The following is a 17,521-nucleotide window of genomic DNA, read 5'->3' as shown; positions in this document are numbered from 1 at the left end:
ATTTAAAACAAGGAAAACGTGTATGTCCAGTAGTTGTGATATCTTCAGTCTTGAGAAAATAACATCCACACTCAACTATCCCCATCACACATATTTTCTTCTTCCAATTTCTTTGGGCTTTAAAAATTGAATAGACTTTAAATATAAATATATAGAGAAACCACTCATAGGAGCTTTTACATGAAGACAAATTTGAATCATATTCCAAAATATAGTTAATGTCATATTAAGAGGGACAGGGGAGGAGTGGGGGAATGAAATAAAATTCGTTTGAAAAGATACAATTTAATGTGTGCACAAGATTAATACTGCACAAAACAAACATTTTTAAATTTATTCTTTAGTGAAAGTCGTAATTTAAAAATAGAACTAGTGCCCTAAAATATTAATTCAATTTTATAGAAAAGAGCAAAGAATGTTAGAAAATTGTTTATCAAAAACTAAAGACATCTGGGATTGGAGCCATTCACAATCATACCAATTAAATTAAATCTTGAGGAACAATTATGGAAAACAGAAGCCAAGAGTGGCAAAACTACTGTTGGTCTCTCAATCAAATCCTTTATACACCCGAAGATTAAATTGCTGTCTTTCAGTCATATAGTTTTAAAAATTGCTTTATTAAGATATCACTAGCAATTTCAATTAAAATACTCATATATATTTTATTTCTAAAAAAAAAAAAAGTCATATCCTAAACACAAAAGCAAACAAGAGAAACAAGCTTAATACTGATTTTCTCTCTCTTTCAATTATCACTACCAGAAGAAAGAATAAAAGGGAAGAAAAGAAAGAAAACCCGAGAGGCGGTCATCCTAGAAGGCATTTCCGCATAAAAAGAGTTAATGACCAGACGACGCAGCTTAACAGTGACAAGCCTCCCAGGTATATCCTCAGCAGACACGTTTCCAGATTAAAGAACCGCAAACAAACTGGGCTGAAACCTCTCTTTGTCCAAGCCCAGCCTCTTCCTCCTGTGATGTCATATTACAAATCTAGCAAGCCTTTATTTTTCACTTCAGAGAAAGTCCATCACACAATACAGCTGGCAACAGAGAAAAAGACCTCGTTCAGCAAGAGCGAACACGCTTAGGAATTTATTTCGGAGCATTTAAAAGACTCTTCTGTTTACCACCACTTGGGATCCACTACCGGAATAACAAAAAGGAAAACTTCATTTTAAAAAAGCAAGAAGTAAATGAGATCAAATTGTGAATGTTTAAGTCTCTGAAAGTCTGCATTGAAAAGCAAAATAAAATTGCTAACTTTAGCTTAAACATTCTGGAGCACAAAGAAACCTGAATTTTGGAATATCATCCAGACTACTGAAATACAAGTTTGCCGGACAAGTAGACTTATTTCATCTTAGAACACGGCGTTTCTTTACCATCTACAATCCAATGGATTGGCTTCACTGACTGCATTTTTTAAAGGTTGCTCATCGGTTAACAAGCTCTGGATTCAAAGATTTTTTGGACACTAGAAAATGAGACTATTTTCCTGTTGAGGAACCAAGTGCAAGCTTTACAGCAACAAATTTCATGTTTCTTTTGGAGATTCTGGCGAGAAAGGAAATATTTGTAAGACCACCCAAAGATCCGAAGAATTTGCAAATACACTGGGTTTTTTTTAAGTGGTCAAAATCTGAATACCAAAGGAGCCTGCTGCCCAAAGGACTTCAACACAGTAAGCTGACCGTGCCTTTAGAATGGTAAGCAATAACAGCTCCCAATGCTCCTATGATGACTCCTTTAAGTACACTTTGTATGGGTGCATGTTTAGTATGGTGTTTGTGCTCGGGTTAATATCCAACTGTGTTGCCATATACATTTTCATTTGTACCCTCAAAGTGCGAAATGAAACTACAACGTACATGATTAACTTGGCAATGTCAGACTTGCTTTTCGTTTTTACTCTACCCTTCAGGATTTTTTACTTTGCAACACGGAATTGGCCATTTGGAGATTTACTTTGTAAAATTTCAGTGATGCTGTTTTATACCAACATGTATGGAAGCATTCTGTTCTTAACCTGCATTAGTGTAGATCGATTTCTGGCAATTGTCTACCCATTTAAGTCAAAGACCCTAAGAACCAAACGAAATGCAAAAATCGTTTGCATTGCTGTGTGGTTAACTGTGATGGGAGGAAGTGCACCAGCAGTTTTTTTTCAGTCTACCCACTCTCGGGGTAACAATACCTCAGAAGCCTGCTTTGAAAATTTCCCTGATGACACATGGAAAACTTATCTCTCACGGATTGTAATTTTCATTGAAATAGTTGGATTCTTTATTCCTCTAATTTTAAATGTAACTTGTTCTAGTATGGTGCTAAGAACTTTAAATAAACCTATTACCCTAAGTAGAAGTAAAATAAACAAAACTAAAGTTTTAAGAATGATTTTTGTACATTTGGTCATATTTTGTTTCTGTTTTGTGCCTTATAATGTTAACCTTATTTTATATTCTCTTATGAGAACACAGATATTTGTTAACTGCTCAGCAGTGACAGCAGTAAGGACCATGTATCCAATCACTCTCTGCATTGCTGTTTCAAACTGCTGCTTTGACCCAATAGTTTACTACTTCACGTCAGACACAATTCAGAATTCTATAAAAATGAAAAACTGGTCTACTAGGAGAAATGACTCAAGATACTCTGAAGTTCAAGGCACAGAAAACTTTATTCATCATAACCTAGAAGCCTTAAAAACTAAGATATTCGACAGTGAATCTACAATATAAGCTGCCTGGAATAAAACCACTGGAACTTCACTGGGACAGAACCTCCAAGTTCCTTCAACTGTGAAAAGTTTTCTTGAACGACTCTTTCTTCACCTCAAAAAGAAAATGAGCATGTGGACATTTTAAAGTTTTTAGTATTAAAAAAAAGTTGTATTCAATGTGTTAAGCATTCAAATGTATTCTATTCTTGTATACACTCCAATTTATTTTTCTTAGCCATTTTTGATTTGTACCTTCCTCTTCATTAAAAAATCCCTTAAAAAGTTGTTCAAAGTCTAAAGGTGATTATGATTTAAATCAAGTGGTGAGCATCTGTACTGTCTTTGAAGTTTTTAGTAATTTTATACTAACTGATTTACAAATATTAAATGTTTTGTTTAAGTGATATTTTATTCAACATATATCTAATTTGTTTCATCTAAATTGAACCTGCTAATCATGTTTCTTATACTATAATAACATAAATGAGAACAGAGGGTAATTTAAAATAATAAGTGTTTTTGGAGTATTTTTCCAAAAAGTAGCTAAAAATGACTTCTGTAGAATAATAGATACTATTTGAGGATCTTGAGCAGTTACACTTAAAGATAACATTAAGGATTTTGTATTTGCATGCAATTCATAAAAAGCAGACGCTATCTAACTATGAAGTACAGCATGCTTTAAAATTACTATTTGATCCATTTTCTTGCTTTACTGGCACCCAATTTCAAAATGTTATGTGCCACAAAAATTGAGGAGAAAACTAATTAAATGTTATTTTGCTAAATAAATGTTTAAAAAATAAAATTCTACTGTAGGTACATTTTCAAGGTATATTTATGTCATACTAAATAACTTGTATTTTAAGTATTTTAGGTTAATGAAGCACCATAAATAGTAAGATAGTAAAATACAATATTTGGCACTTAAAAAGTAATCAATTTGTGTTATTTTCCTTCCATCTTTTGATCAAAGCCAAATAAAGAATAGCTAAAAATATTATTTCAAGTTGCTAAAATGTTACTGTATGTCAAAATAATTCATGAAGTAAGGACATAGTTCCTCATATAAAAAGAAGTAAAACTAAAGAGCCAAATAACTAAATATAACTACATTTTCATCTCAGTAAATATAAAAAAGGTATTGCTTTGAGCTATAATTTAGATATGATACACCAACTACACTGAAACTGTTTCTTTTCCCAACATATCTTTATTTTCAAATTCAAGCAGTTCTCCAAAGTTAACTAAAAATATATATATTTTTATTTGAAAATAAGACACATAATTAATTTCAATTCAACATTCAACCTATCTGATTTTTACATCTTCCTCTTTAAAGAATACAACCTTGGACAAATACTCTTAAGATTTTAACTTGATTTTTTGCTCTTCTCTGGGTTTGTGATGCAATGATTTCAGAGGAATAATAGTCATTTTCTAGAGTAGTAAACTCATTTTTCAATGAAATAACGGGGAAGGAAGGAAGGGATGTTCTTTAGGGAACCATGGTTTCCTTTAGATCAGGGTGGGGAATATCAGCAAGACAAAGCCCAAGAAATCATTTGGTCTGGCCCTGCCAAGGCCATTAGGGGTGAGTTAATTAAATATTTGACCAAAAATAGCAGGCTAATTTTTAAATGGGTAATTTTGTATGGCCCCTGAATGATGTTATAGATATCCAAATGGCATTTGGCAGAAAAGTGGTTCCTCACCCTTGCTTTAGAAGGAGAACAAATTATTAAACAAACAAACAAAATGGCTACGGAAGAAATTAAGCATGGTTCTTTATAGCCCCAAAGAAAGGATATATGCTGTAAACATGTTTTCTTTAATTGACTCCAAAGTACCTTTATTTGATATCATGCTTTGGAAAACAAACACATTTAGCACTAAATATAGAGAGTGGGGCAAAAGTAAGTTTAGAGTTGTGAGTGCACGAAACAGAGTTTATTCTTATATTATTAGTAGTAATTATTGGATTATTTTTTATACATAACAACTGTAAATCTATTTTTACCCCACTCTGTATATTTTTGAGTTGAAAAGCAACTAATAACTTACTGATGTGGAAGAAAGAGGTGGTAGTTTGTTAACAGATTTCTCAGAACTTTCCTTAGATTAAAGATCTGTGAGCAAGATAGCAAGATCTTAAAGTATAGCTATTACTTTAAAATGCAAGCCAATTAGCTGTGGCCAGGTGACTCAGTTGGTTGGAGCATCATTCCCTACACCAAAAGATTGCAAGTTCAATTCCTGAATAGGCTTGCAAGTTCGATTCTTGGTCAAGGTGCATACAGGATACAGTCAATAGATGTTTCTTTCCCCTTTTTCCTCCCTCTCTAAAAATCAATCAAAATGTGTTCTCAGGTGATGATTAAAAGAAAACAACAAAAAACACAAGCAAAATAGTTATCAGATAGTTGTTATTACTGTACTCAGTGGTGAAATTTTTATTGCCCTCTTGTCAACAGAAAGACAAATCACAAGTTTTGTAAGATTCTTCACAAAAAAATACGTAACATAACAAGTATTATTTTTCACATTGAGAACTTCAAATTCTGGGCAAACCTTACCTACAGGGATGGAAGGAGTATTATAGTTATTTTCCTTTGTTAGAGTTGCACTTTAAGGTAAATTATATATTCCTTTCTGTTTCTCCTTTACCCAGAAAACTTATATTAATAAAACTGAGAATTTACTTTTTGTTTCCTTAAAGTGACAGTACCAAGCCCTTCCCCCCCAAAAATGGTGCCCACTGTTCTCAACATTTTTATAAAAGATTATTTAACTAATCTTCCTCTCCACATTAATTCCCTTCAAAGGAATAGAAGTAAGATGAGGACATTTCTGAGTTGTGGAAAACAGCTTTCCAGACCCCTAATGATTAGTTCTGAACATAGAAATTACCTTTTCTGAGAAAATACAAGTAACTAGTTTACCAAAAGAATGTATGAAAATATATGCATTGTACATAATTTATCCAACAGAAAATTTAAAGAAACTGAAGATACTATTTTATCAAGGAGTTTTGACTTTATATTCTACATTCAAAATACTAAAAGCAAATTTGAGGTATAAATCCCAATTATAGATATTGGTATTTTAAAAAATTAGTCATTCAGTTGAGGAATAGAAAATACAAAATGGAACATTAGCAAACTTGATCTCCCCAACCTAGAAACATTTAATTTATGAATGGTATGTCGCTAAGAAGAGACAGGAGCAATAGTTTTTTGGTCCTGCAATTCTGGACCTCTGATGAACCAGGTGACCTGATCTTTTGTCAATATATTATGTTACTATTGCCTAGCAGAATCTTTACTACATCCCAACATCCAAACTACTTTAGTGCCTACATGCCAATCTAACCATTTGTCACAAAAGAAGAAAGATGTGACCTAGTGTGGTTGTTTATTCAGTTATGAATTTTTATAAAGAAAATTTTATAAACAGTGCTTATTAGTACATGAAGGTAGTCCCAAGGTAAATTGTTTTTTAAAAAGCTCTTTTCATCAGCTGGCCTGAGAACAAGTTTATCTATTTATAATATGAATTCTAAGAAATAAGTTCTAAGTTAAAAAGTACTAATGGACAGACCTAATGACACAGAACATATTTAAATCAACCCAAATATTTAATAACCAACAATATTTAATTAGCAAAATTTTCCAGAGATCAATATATACATAATCCTAAAACCACTAATTCTCAAATTTCTACTTTATCTTTCCTCAGCTTTTTTACCTGATGTCTGCTATGCATTTTTGACAATTTTATAAAAGTACAAAGAATATCATTTAAATAGGGCAATAGATCAGAATAATAAGAGAATACAAAATTAATTCCAGGCAAACTTCTCTACCAAGCCTTTCCCTTTCTTCCCTCTCTCAAAAATATTTACTTCAATAACTGCTTAACAGGGTACAAAAGTATTTCTTTCATCACTTTGTGCAATGGCAGTGGCAAAAACAGAATCCAAAAGACAGGACCCCAGAAGTAGAGACAACTAATGAGTTTAATAATTAGTTTTCAAACTCAAAACCTGTTTTACTTTAGAAATTCACTCAAGTAGTTTTTGAAAATAATTAAAGGTTAAGTAAATATTATGAATAAAAGACAAATATGTATAATATACTTACAGCCAAGTTACAGTTAATACCTATAGGGTGAATGTGCAGAGTTCTATTATCTTCCTATCCAAATGACTTCTGGTAAATTCACCATTTAGAACTGAAAGAGCCTAGAAGTCGCCTGAAACAACTACCTCACCTTACGTAGGCTAAGGAAACGGAAGAACTAAAAGGGTAAGTAACTTGCACAGGGTCACATAACAAGTTAAAGTAAAGCCAGGATAAGAACTTGGGTTTTTTGTGGTTTTAGTTTATTATTTTTTGACATGTCTATTTCTTTAAGGTGGCAAGGGAAGTACCACATGCAAAGTCCCTGTGACAGAGAACTTGGTGTACTGAAAGGATTAAAACAGAGCCGAAGTAGCTGGAGATGTAAGATTGAGATCATACATGTACTTATAGGCCATGATAAAGCCATGTTAAGATCTGAGTTGTTGTAGAAAGTCCTGAAGGCTTTCAAGTAAAAGCAGAGAAATCAGGTTTAAAATTCTAAAATGATCCCTCTGATTACAGGGAAGAGATGCATTTGTCTTCAGCAAAAAGTAAAAAAGGCCCTAACCGGTTTGGCTCAGTGGATAGAGCGTCGGCCTGTGGACTGAAGGGTCCCAGGTTCGATTCCGGTCAAGGGCATGTACCTTGGTTGCGGCACATCCCAGGTACGGGGTGTGCAGGAGGCAGCTGATCAATGTTTCTCTCTCAGCGATGTTTCTAACTCTATATCCCTCTCCCTTCTTCTCTGTAAAAAAACCAATAAAATATATTTTTAAAAAAAGTAAAAAAGAACCACAATAAGAGTTATATTTATGCAATTTAAATTAAAAGAGCTGTTCTTATCCTTTATTTTGATTGCATCCTTTCTTATTAAGATAGCCCATTTTTTTTTGAAATGATGGTAATGATAGATGGAAAGGATTTTTTAAAAGTTATTTTTTTATTGATTTTTAGAGAGGAAGGAAGAGAGAGAGAGAAACACACATCGACGTGAGAGTGAAAATCAGTTGGCTGCCTCCTGCACCGCCCCTTCCTGGGACTGAGCCTGCAACCCAGGCATGTGCCCTGACTGGGAATTGAACCAGCAATTTTTTGGTAAAAGGGAGATGCCCATCCAAATTGAATGAACTACATTGGCCAGGGCTGGGAAGGATATTTTAATGTCACTACTTAGCACAATTAAGCCAGTAGCCCTTGTGGAGAAACTAGTTCCTTCATATATTGCTGATGGGAATACAAAATGATATAATCCTTATGACTGGGAATTTGGCAATATCTAACACACACACACACACACACACACACACTTACCCTTTAACCTAGCATTCTCATTTTTTGGTATTTACCCTGAAGACACACTTTTAATAATATAAAAATACATATGTACAAGGTGCAGCATTATTTGAAATGGTAAAAATTGGAAACTACCCAGATGTCTTGTCTAAGTATAGAATAAATTGTAGTGCATATGCACATTGTACTGCTATCCTATATAATAAAGAGCCAATATGCTAATTAGAGCGGACAGCCAAACAACCTTCGGACATCCTTCCAGATGACCTTCTGGATGAAGTCGGGGCTGCGAGGGCTAGCCAAGGCAGCCGGGGCTGCAAGGACTGAGCCCCTTGCATGAATTTCGTGCATCAGGCCTCTAGTGTAGCTATAATAAAGAATGAGAAAGCTCTCCAAGAATTGATACGCAGAAAGTATGGTTAAATGAAAAAACAAAGCATAAAAGAACACATGTAGTACGCTAACTTTGTGTAAGAAAAAGACAAAACAAGAAAACATATATATATATCTACTCATTTTACTAACAGAAACATAAAATCAATAAACCAAAAAATAAGGTTATAGGGGTGGGAAATGGTGTAGAAGAGATACTGAAAGAAATAACTCTCAACTGAGTGTAAAACTTTGGAAATCATGCTAATGTTGTACATCAGGAATCAGAAAACATTTTCTTTAAGGATCAGATAGTAAATATTTTAGACCTATAGGATATACCATCCTATTGCAATTTCTCAATTCGGCATTGTAGTACAAAAGCATCCACGAATAATACATAAACAATGAGTGTGGCTGTGTTCCAATAAAACTACTTATAAAAACAGATGGCTGGCTGTGGTCTGTGTGTGCTACCTCCTGTCTTACATAGTCAAAAACTAAATCCAACAATGGTAAGAAATAAAAGTAAATAAAAAATAAAACCCTACATATGCATCTTTATTAGTGCCTGGCACATAATAGGTCTTGATAATTACCTGCTGAATGAATAAACCTTAAAGTTCTATTAAAAGACTAGAGGCCCAGTGCACAAATTCATGTACCAATGGGGTCCCTCGGCCTGGCCTGTGGGATCAGGCTGAAAACTGCTCTCCGATATCCCCTGAGGGGTCCCGGATTGCGAGAGGGTGAAGGCCAGGCCAAGGGACCCCACCAGTGCACTATCGGGGCCGAGGAGGGACAAGGAAGGTTGGCCAGCTGGGGAGGGACCGCAGGAGGGCTCCAGGGCATGTCCAGCCCATCTCGCTCAGTCCTGATCGGCCGGACCCCCACAGCAAGCTAACCTACCAGTCAGAGTGTCTACCCTCTGGTGGTCAGTGCACATCACAGTGAGCAGTTGAATGGCTTTAACATATCATTAGCATATTACGCTTTGATTGGTTGAACAAACGACCGATGACCGGACACTTAGCATATTAGGCTTTATTTATTTATTTATTAAATCTTTATTGTTCAGATTATTACATTTGTTCCTCTTTTTCCCCCCCATAACTCCCCTCCTTCCAGCTCCCACCCCACCCTCCACCCTCACTCCCCACCCACTGTCCTCATCCATAGGTGCACGATTTTTGTCTCTTCCCACATCTCCCACACCCCTTTTCCCCCCAAGAATAGTCAGTCCATTCCCTTTCTATGTCCCTGATTCTATTATAATCACCAGTTCATTCTGTACATCAGGTTATTTATTCACTTGATTCTTAGATTCATTTGTTGATAGATGCATATTTGTTGTTCATAATTTGTATCTTTACCTTTTTCTTCTTCTTCCTCTTCTTAAAGGATACCTTTCAGCATTTCATATAATACTGGTTTGGTGGTGATGAACTCCTTTAGCTTTTCCTTATCTGTGAAGCTCTTTATCTGACCTTCAATTCTGAATGATAGCTTTGCTGGATAAAGTAATCTTGGTTGTAGGTTCTTGGCATTCATCACTTTGAATATTTCTTGCCACTCCCTTCTGGCCTGCAAAGTTTCTGTTGAGAAATCAGCTGACAGTCGTATGGGTATTCCCTTGTAGGTAACTGAGTTTCTTTCTCTTGCTGCTTTTAAGATTCTCTCTTTGTCTTTTGCTCTTGGCATTTTAATGATGATGTGTCTTGGTGTGGTCCTCTTTGGATTCCTTTTGTTTGGGGTTCTCTGCGCTTCCTGGACCTGTAAGTCTATTTCTTTCACCAGGTGGGGGAAGTTTTCTGTCATTATTTCTTCAAATAGGTTTTCAATATCTTGCTCTCTCTCATCTTCTGGTACCCCTATAATTCTGATGTTGGTATGTTTGAAGCTGTCCCAGAGGCTCCTTACACTATCTTCATATTTTTGGGTTCTTTTTTCATTTTGCTTTTCCGGTTGGGTGTTTCTTGCTTCTTCGAATTTCAAATCTTTGACTTGATTCTTGCGCTCCTCTGGTCTGCTGTTGGGAGTCTGTATAATATTCTTTATTTCAGTCAGTGTATGCTTACTTTCTAGATGGTCCTTTATTACACCATCAAGGGTCTCATTAGATTTCCTGTACATCTCATCAAGTTTATCGACAGACTCTAGAAGCCTCTTGAGAGACCTCAAAAGTGTGGTTCTGAACTCAATATCCTCCCTTGATAGTTTTGTCCTGTTTCTTTGTCTCCGCATTTTTTTTACGCTTTCTTGGTACACCCCCTAGTGGTCTTTGTGCACAGTCTTGTTGTAGTTAAGCCTTGATTGTTATAGTTAATACTAGAGGGATTTGACCTCCAGGCCGACTGGCTGTGATAATCAGCTGTGTTTGCAGTGGAAGAGCTTGTGTCCTCTAGGGAGGTGCTAATCTAGCCTTTGCCTGAGGCTATCTGGCAAATGCCTCTGTGCAGGGCTTGGGCGGGGCGGGTCCCATGGGATCAACAGGGCAGAGGAGGGAGCAGTTATGGCTGCTCTCAGTCCGTCCCCAGGGGCTCTGCCTCTCTGTCCCAGCAACAGCTGCAAACCTCGGAGGGACCGTAGCCAGACAGTCCTGCTTCTCCCGTTTGAGTCTGGGTCCCTAGAGACTCACCCGGATCTGGAGCTCTGAGTCTGAGGCTCCTTCCGGATTGAAACAGACAACCGCGCCCTCAGCCACCAGCCCGCGCCGCGTGCACTCCGAACCTTAGTATTTTACTTCAGCACTGCACCTCCTCTGATTCTCGGTTCCTCCTAGTTATAGAACTTCCACTCATAGGCTTTAATTATATAGGATGGACATGAGTTCTAGTCAGGGCTTCGCTACAAAGTAATATAGCTTTAGTTAAGTCATTTAACCTTTTTATGTTGACCTCTGCATCTTTAACTATGGGTTTTGAACTAGATATTATGTAAGGTCCATGTCATGCCTTATATCCTAGTTTCTCATTCTTGTCAGTTATAATTTTCATCATTCCTTTCTTTTAGTAACCATTTTTTCACCACTGTTGCCATGTTATATTGGGACTACTGCAATCATTCCTTAACTCGCCCTGCTTCCTACTTTCTTCCCTTCAACCTATGCAAGACAGCTCAACTAGATTCACTATTTAAATCACCTTGTACTGATTAATGTCCAGTTTTAAAAGCTGTCAGATTATCCATAACCTGAAGGGAAAAGTCCAGTTTCAAAGTTCAAATTTCACCAAAATCTTACCCTAACCTACCCAATATTTTGTTTTCTCTTATCTCCCAAACAAGAAACCTCTACTCCAGGATGGTCTGTTACTTGTCCTATGGCCACAACTCTCACTTTCTTGACTCTAGCCAGTGGTTCTCAACCTTCTGGCCCTTTAAATACAGTTCCTCATGTTGTGACCCAACCATAAAATTATTTTCGTTGCTACTTCATAACTGTAATGTTGCTACTGTTATGAATCGTAATGTAAATATCTGATATGCAGGATGGTCTTAGGCGACCCCTGTGAAAGGGCCGTTTGACCGCCAAAGGGGTCGCGACCCACAGGTTGAGAACCGCTGCTCTAGACATTTAGGTACATAATATACTACTCACACTTCTCACCCCTCTCCCTATCCCAGTCAACAAAGCTCACTTTGCTCCTCTTCCATTTTCATCCTACAAGACCCAGTTCAACTCCTAAACAAAACCTTTGATAACACTGTCTGTGTTACTTATTTTGCAGTTCTTTAATGCCTTTGTTAGTGTTTTGTTTATTTGTTTTGTTTGTTTTATTTTTTTGCCTGGGCTATGTTTTATCTTCCTTACTAGATACCTGAAGCTCCTTGAAGAAAGGGATTATGACTTGTATTTATTTGTGTTCTCTACAGCACCTAACATACCTATAGGATTGAAATAGAGGGCATAAAGATTGGAAGGAAGGAGCTTAGAGTTAAAAGCAAGTTATATGTTACTTTCCTGCCAGAAAAAGATTAATTTTAAATAACTAATATCTATTTACTTATAGAGTATCTACTTTGGGTCTTTATCAATGTAGTTTAATAAATGTCCTATACCTACACACAAAGTTTGCCTTTTGTATTACCAACCCTATGGTTCTTTTAATTATTCCAAAGCCCAAGGTTAAAAGGCAAATTTTCTTTTACCAATATTACTCTCGTACAAGAATTCAATTACTATAGATATCACCATAACTTATTACTTGATTTATTAATTTTAAACTATACCTGTTGAATCCCCACCATTTAGACGAGGTGATACGTTGTTAAAAGAAACCACTTTGTTCTTGAAGACCTTTATGGAATTGACTTCTCTTTTGGAACAATTATTTTCTAGGCCTGGTGAATCCTAGGATTTTTCCCATTTTTTTCTCTTTGTACTCCTTTGACAGTTTCACTCTTTTTTTTTTTTTTAGATTCTGTGATATCTCCTCTCTTGGGTTTCTTTATTATATTGCTAAAGCATATCCTCTAGTTATTCTATTTCAAAAAGGGCAGTCAAGAGATAAACTTTCTTGGTCCTTGCATGCCGGAAAATTGTTTCATTTTACCTTCATGTTGACAGTGTGGGTCAGATAAATAAGTCTAGATAAAAACTGATGCTGATCTGGATCTTATTTCCCTGCAAATAACTTTCTTGTTCTCTCTAAAAGATGTTAATTTTCTCATTACCTTTGAAATTTTAAAAATATATATGTATATTTTATTGATTTTTTACAGAGAGGAAGGGAGAAGGATAGAGAGTTAGAAACATTGAAGAGAGAGAAACATCAATCAGCTGCCTCCTGCACACCTCCTACTGGGGATGTGCCTGCAACCAAGGTACATGCTCTTGACCGGAATCAAACCTGGGACCTTTCAGTCCGCAGGCTGATGCTTTATCCACTGAGCCAAACCGGTTAGGGCACCTTTGAAATTTTGAATTCTCACCAAGATGTATCCATTCATTCATCTTGCTTGGTATTATGGTCCTCTCCATCTGGTCTTCTGGCTTTCAATAGTTTTGAAAATTTTTCTCCTGATATGTTTTTTAATCATTATTTTCTCTCCTCCATTTTTTCTGGTCCTTCTTTTGAGGATGAATAGATATTGAAATGAGGTGTCCCAAAATACCAAAATAAGGGCAATAAACTTAACAGTGCAATAGTCTGTGGCATTTCCTTCTTAAGCAGAATTACCTTTTTTTTCTCCCTTTTTCTTCAAGTCTGTGATAGAAATCTGGATTTCCTTAATTTCTATTCTGCTTCTTTTGCAGGCATAGCACAAAGCCATACCCCTGTGTGCACATACGCAAAAGTTGGATTGGAGCCAGGCATATATTTGTATAGTTTGTACACTGCACAAGAACATAAGGCTTCAGCCTAAACTCTGTATACCAAGCCTAGGGCTCATGTGTCCAGAGGGGCAACTTTTTCAAATTCATTAGTATGGAAGGAGACATATTTTCCTAATTCTTATAGGCTGGCACAGTGATAAGTGGGGGACTGACCCAGGTGTTTCATGCACCAATAGATCTCAAATCTACAATTGTCAAATGTAGGTGCCAGATTAGCATATCAGAATGACCTGGACAAATGCTGGAAATGCACATTTTAGGCTCTCCCCCAGAAAGTTCAGGATTGGCCCCAGAAGTTTTAACTGTGTTTTAACAAGGCCTCCAAGTGCTTCTGATACATGCTAAAGTTTGAGAGCCATTGGCACTTTAGAGAACTCTCCTGATTACTGCCCTACTCTCTGTACCTGCTACTTTGGCCTTGGAGACTGTCTCCCCCTTCCACTAGAGCCCTTTCCTGGGTGTGTTCAGAGCTGTAGTTTTCTTTACTTTGCTGTATCCATCAATAGACTCCTCATTTCCTTTTTATTCTCAAAACTGAATCAATACCTGAAATTCCCTCCATAGTTTTACACTTCAGAGTCTCAGTACTGCTGGATTTCAATCCATGTGTTGTTTTTTTTCTTTTCTATAACTTTTTTAGAGGTTTAGGGAAGAAAAATAGGTAAAGGTATGTGGTCACTTTACTATTCTCAACCAGAAATACTCTGTATTTTAAAGCAACTGCACATCTAAGTTACATAAAAAAATTATAATACATAAACCTTTTACTGATCTTAAAAAATAGCAGGCCTTTTCATCAAAACAAAGCAAATCCCAGAGAGAAGGAGAAAAAAACACTCACACACAAAAACAAAGGAAATCCTTATATTATGAACATAAGCTTAAAGTTAGTTTTCTTTAAAAAAAAATGGTGGTCAGCACACGTCTAACTCTGGGTAGGTCAAACTCCTGCCCGTGGGGACAATTTGGATATTAGCCTTTCTTATATAGGATATTACTTAAAACACTGCACTAAAAAATTATACCTTTTGGCCTACGTGCCCATATGTAATTTTTGCTGATGACCAAAATAACTAGTTTCAAAATGGCTAGGCAAAAATTGCTATACTTTGTGTTGTGGCCCTATAAGACTTCGTTAGACCGAAACACATGTAATTCAATAATCTTAGCTACTCAAGGGGGAAAAAATGGACATGTATTAAAAAATAGAAAAGGACATGTATAAATAGTTTGTCTAGAAGAGATTATAGAGTTGTTACTAGACAAATAAGTACAAAACTCATAGATATCATTTTTTCACTATCATGGCAATTTTTACCCATCTCCATCCATCCAGGCCATTTATTTTTCACTTGCAACTGAACTATAGAAAAGTCTACTTTTAGAAGACCTTGTTTAAATATTTGAGTTAGACCCTGGTCTAAAAGTACATAGTGTTAATAAAAGTATCCAATATGTCTATTACAGGGATAATGCAAAAGTTTGTATTTTTCAAGAACAGTTTATATTTTAAAGAGTTTGGTTTTGGAGTCGGCCTGATGGTCAAATCCCTCTAGTGTTAACTACAACAATTAAGGCTTCGCTAGAACAAGACTGCGCACAGAGACCACAAGGGGGTGCACCAAGAAAGCATAAAAGATGCGGAGACAAAAAAACATGACAGAAATGGAGGATATGGAGCTAAGAATAGCAATTTTGAGGGCTTGCCATAAATTTGTGCAGAGCCTCACGAAAACTAATGAGACCCTCGATGCTACGATAAAGAAATTAGAAAGTAAGCATACACGGACTGAAATAAAGAATATTATACCCAATAGCAGACCAGAGGAGTGCAAGAATCAAACCAAAGATTTGACAAAAAACACCCAATTGGAAAAGCATAATGAAAAAAGAATCCGAAAGTGTGAAGATAGTGTAAGGAGCCTCTGGGACAGCTTTAAGCGGACTAATATCAGAGTCATTGGAGTCCCAGAAGATGAGAGACAGCAAGATATTGAAAACCTATTTGAAGAAATAATGGCAGAAAACTTCCCCCACCTAGAGAAAGAAATGGACTTACAGGTCCAAGAAGCGCAGAGAACCCCAAACAAAAGGAATCCAAAGAGGACCACACCAAGACACATCATCATTAAAATGCCAAGAGCAAAAGACAAAGAGAAAATCTTAAAAGCAGCAAGAGAAAGAGGCTCAATTACCTACAAGGGAATACCCATACGACTGTCAGCTGATTTCTCAACAGAAACTTTGCAGGCCAGAAGGGAATGGCAAGAAATATTCAAAGTGCTGAATACCAAGAACCTACAACCAAGATTACTTTATCCAGCAAAGCTATCATTCAGAATTGAAGGTCAGATAAAGAGCTTCACAGATAAGGAAAAACTAAAGGAGTTCATCACCGCCAAACCAGTATTATATGAAATGCTGAAAGGTATCCTTTAAGAAGAGGAAGAAGAAGAAAAAGGTAAAGATACAAATTATGAACAACAAATATGCATCTATCAACAAGTGAATCTAAGAATCAAGTGAATAAATAACCTGATGTACAGAATGAACTGGTGATTATAATAGAATCAGGGACATAGAAAGGGAATAGACTGACTATTCTTGGGGGGAAAAAGGGTGTGGGAGATGCGGGAAGTGACTGGACTAAAATCATGCACCTATGGATGAACACAGTGGGTGGGGAGTGAGGGTGGAGGGTGGGGTGGGAGCTGGAAGGAGGGGAGTTATGGGGGGAAAAAAGAGGAACAAATGTAATAATCTGAACAATAAAGATAAAAACAAAAAAACAAACAAAAAAACAAAAAAAAAAAAAAAAGAGTTTGGTTTTGGATTAGGAACCCCAATTTTCATTTTTGTTTATGACTCAATAATTAGTAACAGATAAGTCATTTTATTTTTCCACATTCTCATTTTAATGTTTAAAAGAAAAAACTGAAATGACAAAATAATAAAACCCAGCATTACTTACAAAGTAAACAAAAAACCTTTTAGACAGTTAAATTATCTTAGACATGGAAAGATTAAGTACAATGACCAGATATTAATAAAAATAATAAGTAGTTATTATTTTTAATCAAGATAAAAATGACCAGATATTAAACTCCAAAAAATGAACTTAAAAGAGAGCAAGACAGATTTATGTTAGTCTCTGAAGGATTCTTTAAAAGTATAATCAAAATCTTCAAGAGAAATTATGTTATATTTACTGAACGTAAGAAACACTGAAACTTACCAAAAATAGAAAAGATTTCTTTAAAAGAGAAACAAATCCAGCTGTTTCCTATTCTACATTTCCTTATCATATTCTAAATCTAGCACTTACAGGAAGACACCAAAAATGCTTTTGATATTTGGTCATTTCTGGCAATAGTGGAAAATATTAAGAACCAGTAAGTAAATTGATAAAAACACAGAACATTCACGTGTATACTAAAACTAGGTTGTGACAGTTCAGAGACTTGAAAGTATTATTATCCTCATTTTTACAGACAAAACCTGAGATACAGGGACATAACTTGTTCATATTTATACCTTTGAACCTCAGCTTTCCTTATCTTTAAAATAGAGTTAGCAATGTTTACTTCTGTGAAGATTAAATGAGACCTGGTGACTCCAAAGCCCAGGCTCCTTCTGCCACAGCACAGTGACATAAAGAGAAAGATACAAA

The 17,521-nt window shown here is 35.9% G+C and overlaps 2 protein-coding genes across 6 annotated transcripts in view; one reads left to right on the top strand and one right to left on the bottom strand.

Moving 5' to 3' along the window:
- Positions 1-17,521, bottom strand: part of RB1 (RB transcriptional corepressor 1) — a 203,191-nt gene that overhangs the window by 39,648 nt on the left and 146,022 nt on the right. The gene's annotated exons all lie outside the window — the stretch shown is intronic.
- Positions 949-3,128, top strand: LPAR6 (lysophosphatidic acid receptor 6). Its single transcript, XM_070407468.1, has one exon. The coding sequence runs from the start codon at positions 1,709-1,711 to the stop codon at positions 2,741-2,743; it is 1,035 nt and encodes a 344-aa protein (XP_070263569.1). The 5' UTR covers positions 949-1,708; the 3' UTR covers positions 2,744-3,128.

The sequence above is a fragment of the Myotis yumanensis genome, unplaced genomic scaffold (genome assembly GCF_028538775.1).
Source record: "Myotis yumanensis isolate MYYU_CA2020_CCGP unplaced genomic scaffold, mMyoYum1.0.hap1 SCAF_3, whole genome shotgun sequence".
NCBI classification, from domain to species: Eukaryota; Metazoa; Chordata; class Mammalia; order Chiroptera; family Vespertilionidae; genus Myotis; species Myotis yumanensis.
This window is presented reverse-complemented; position numbering and strand designations above follow the sequence as displayed.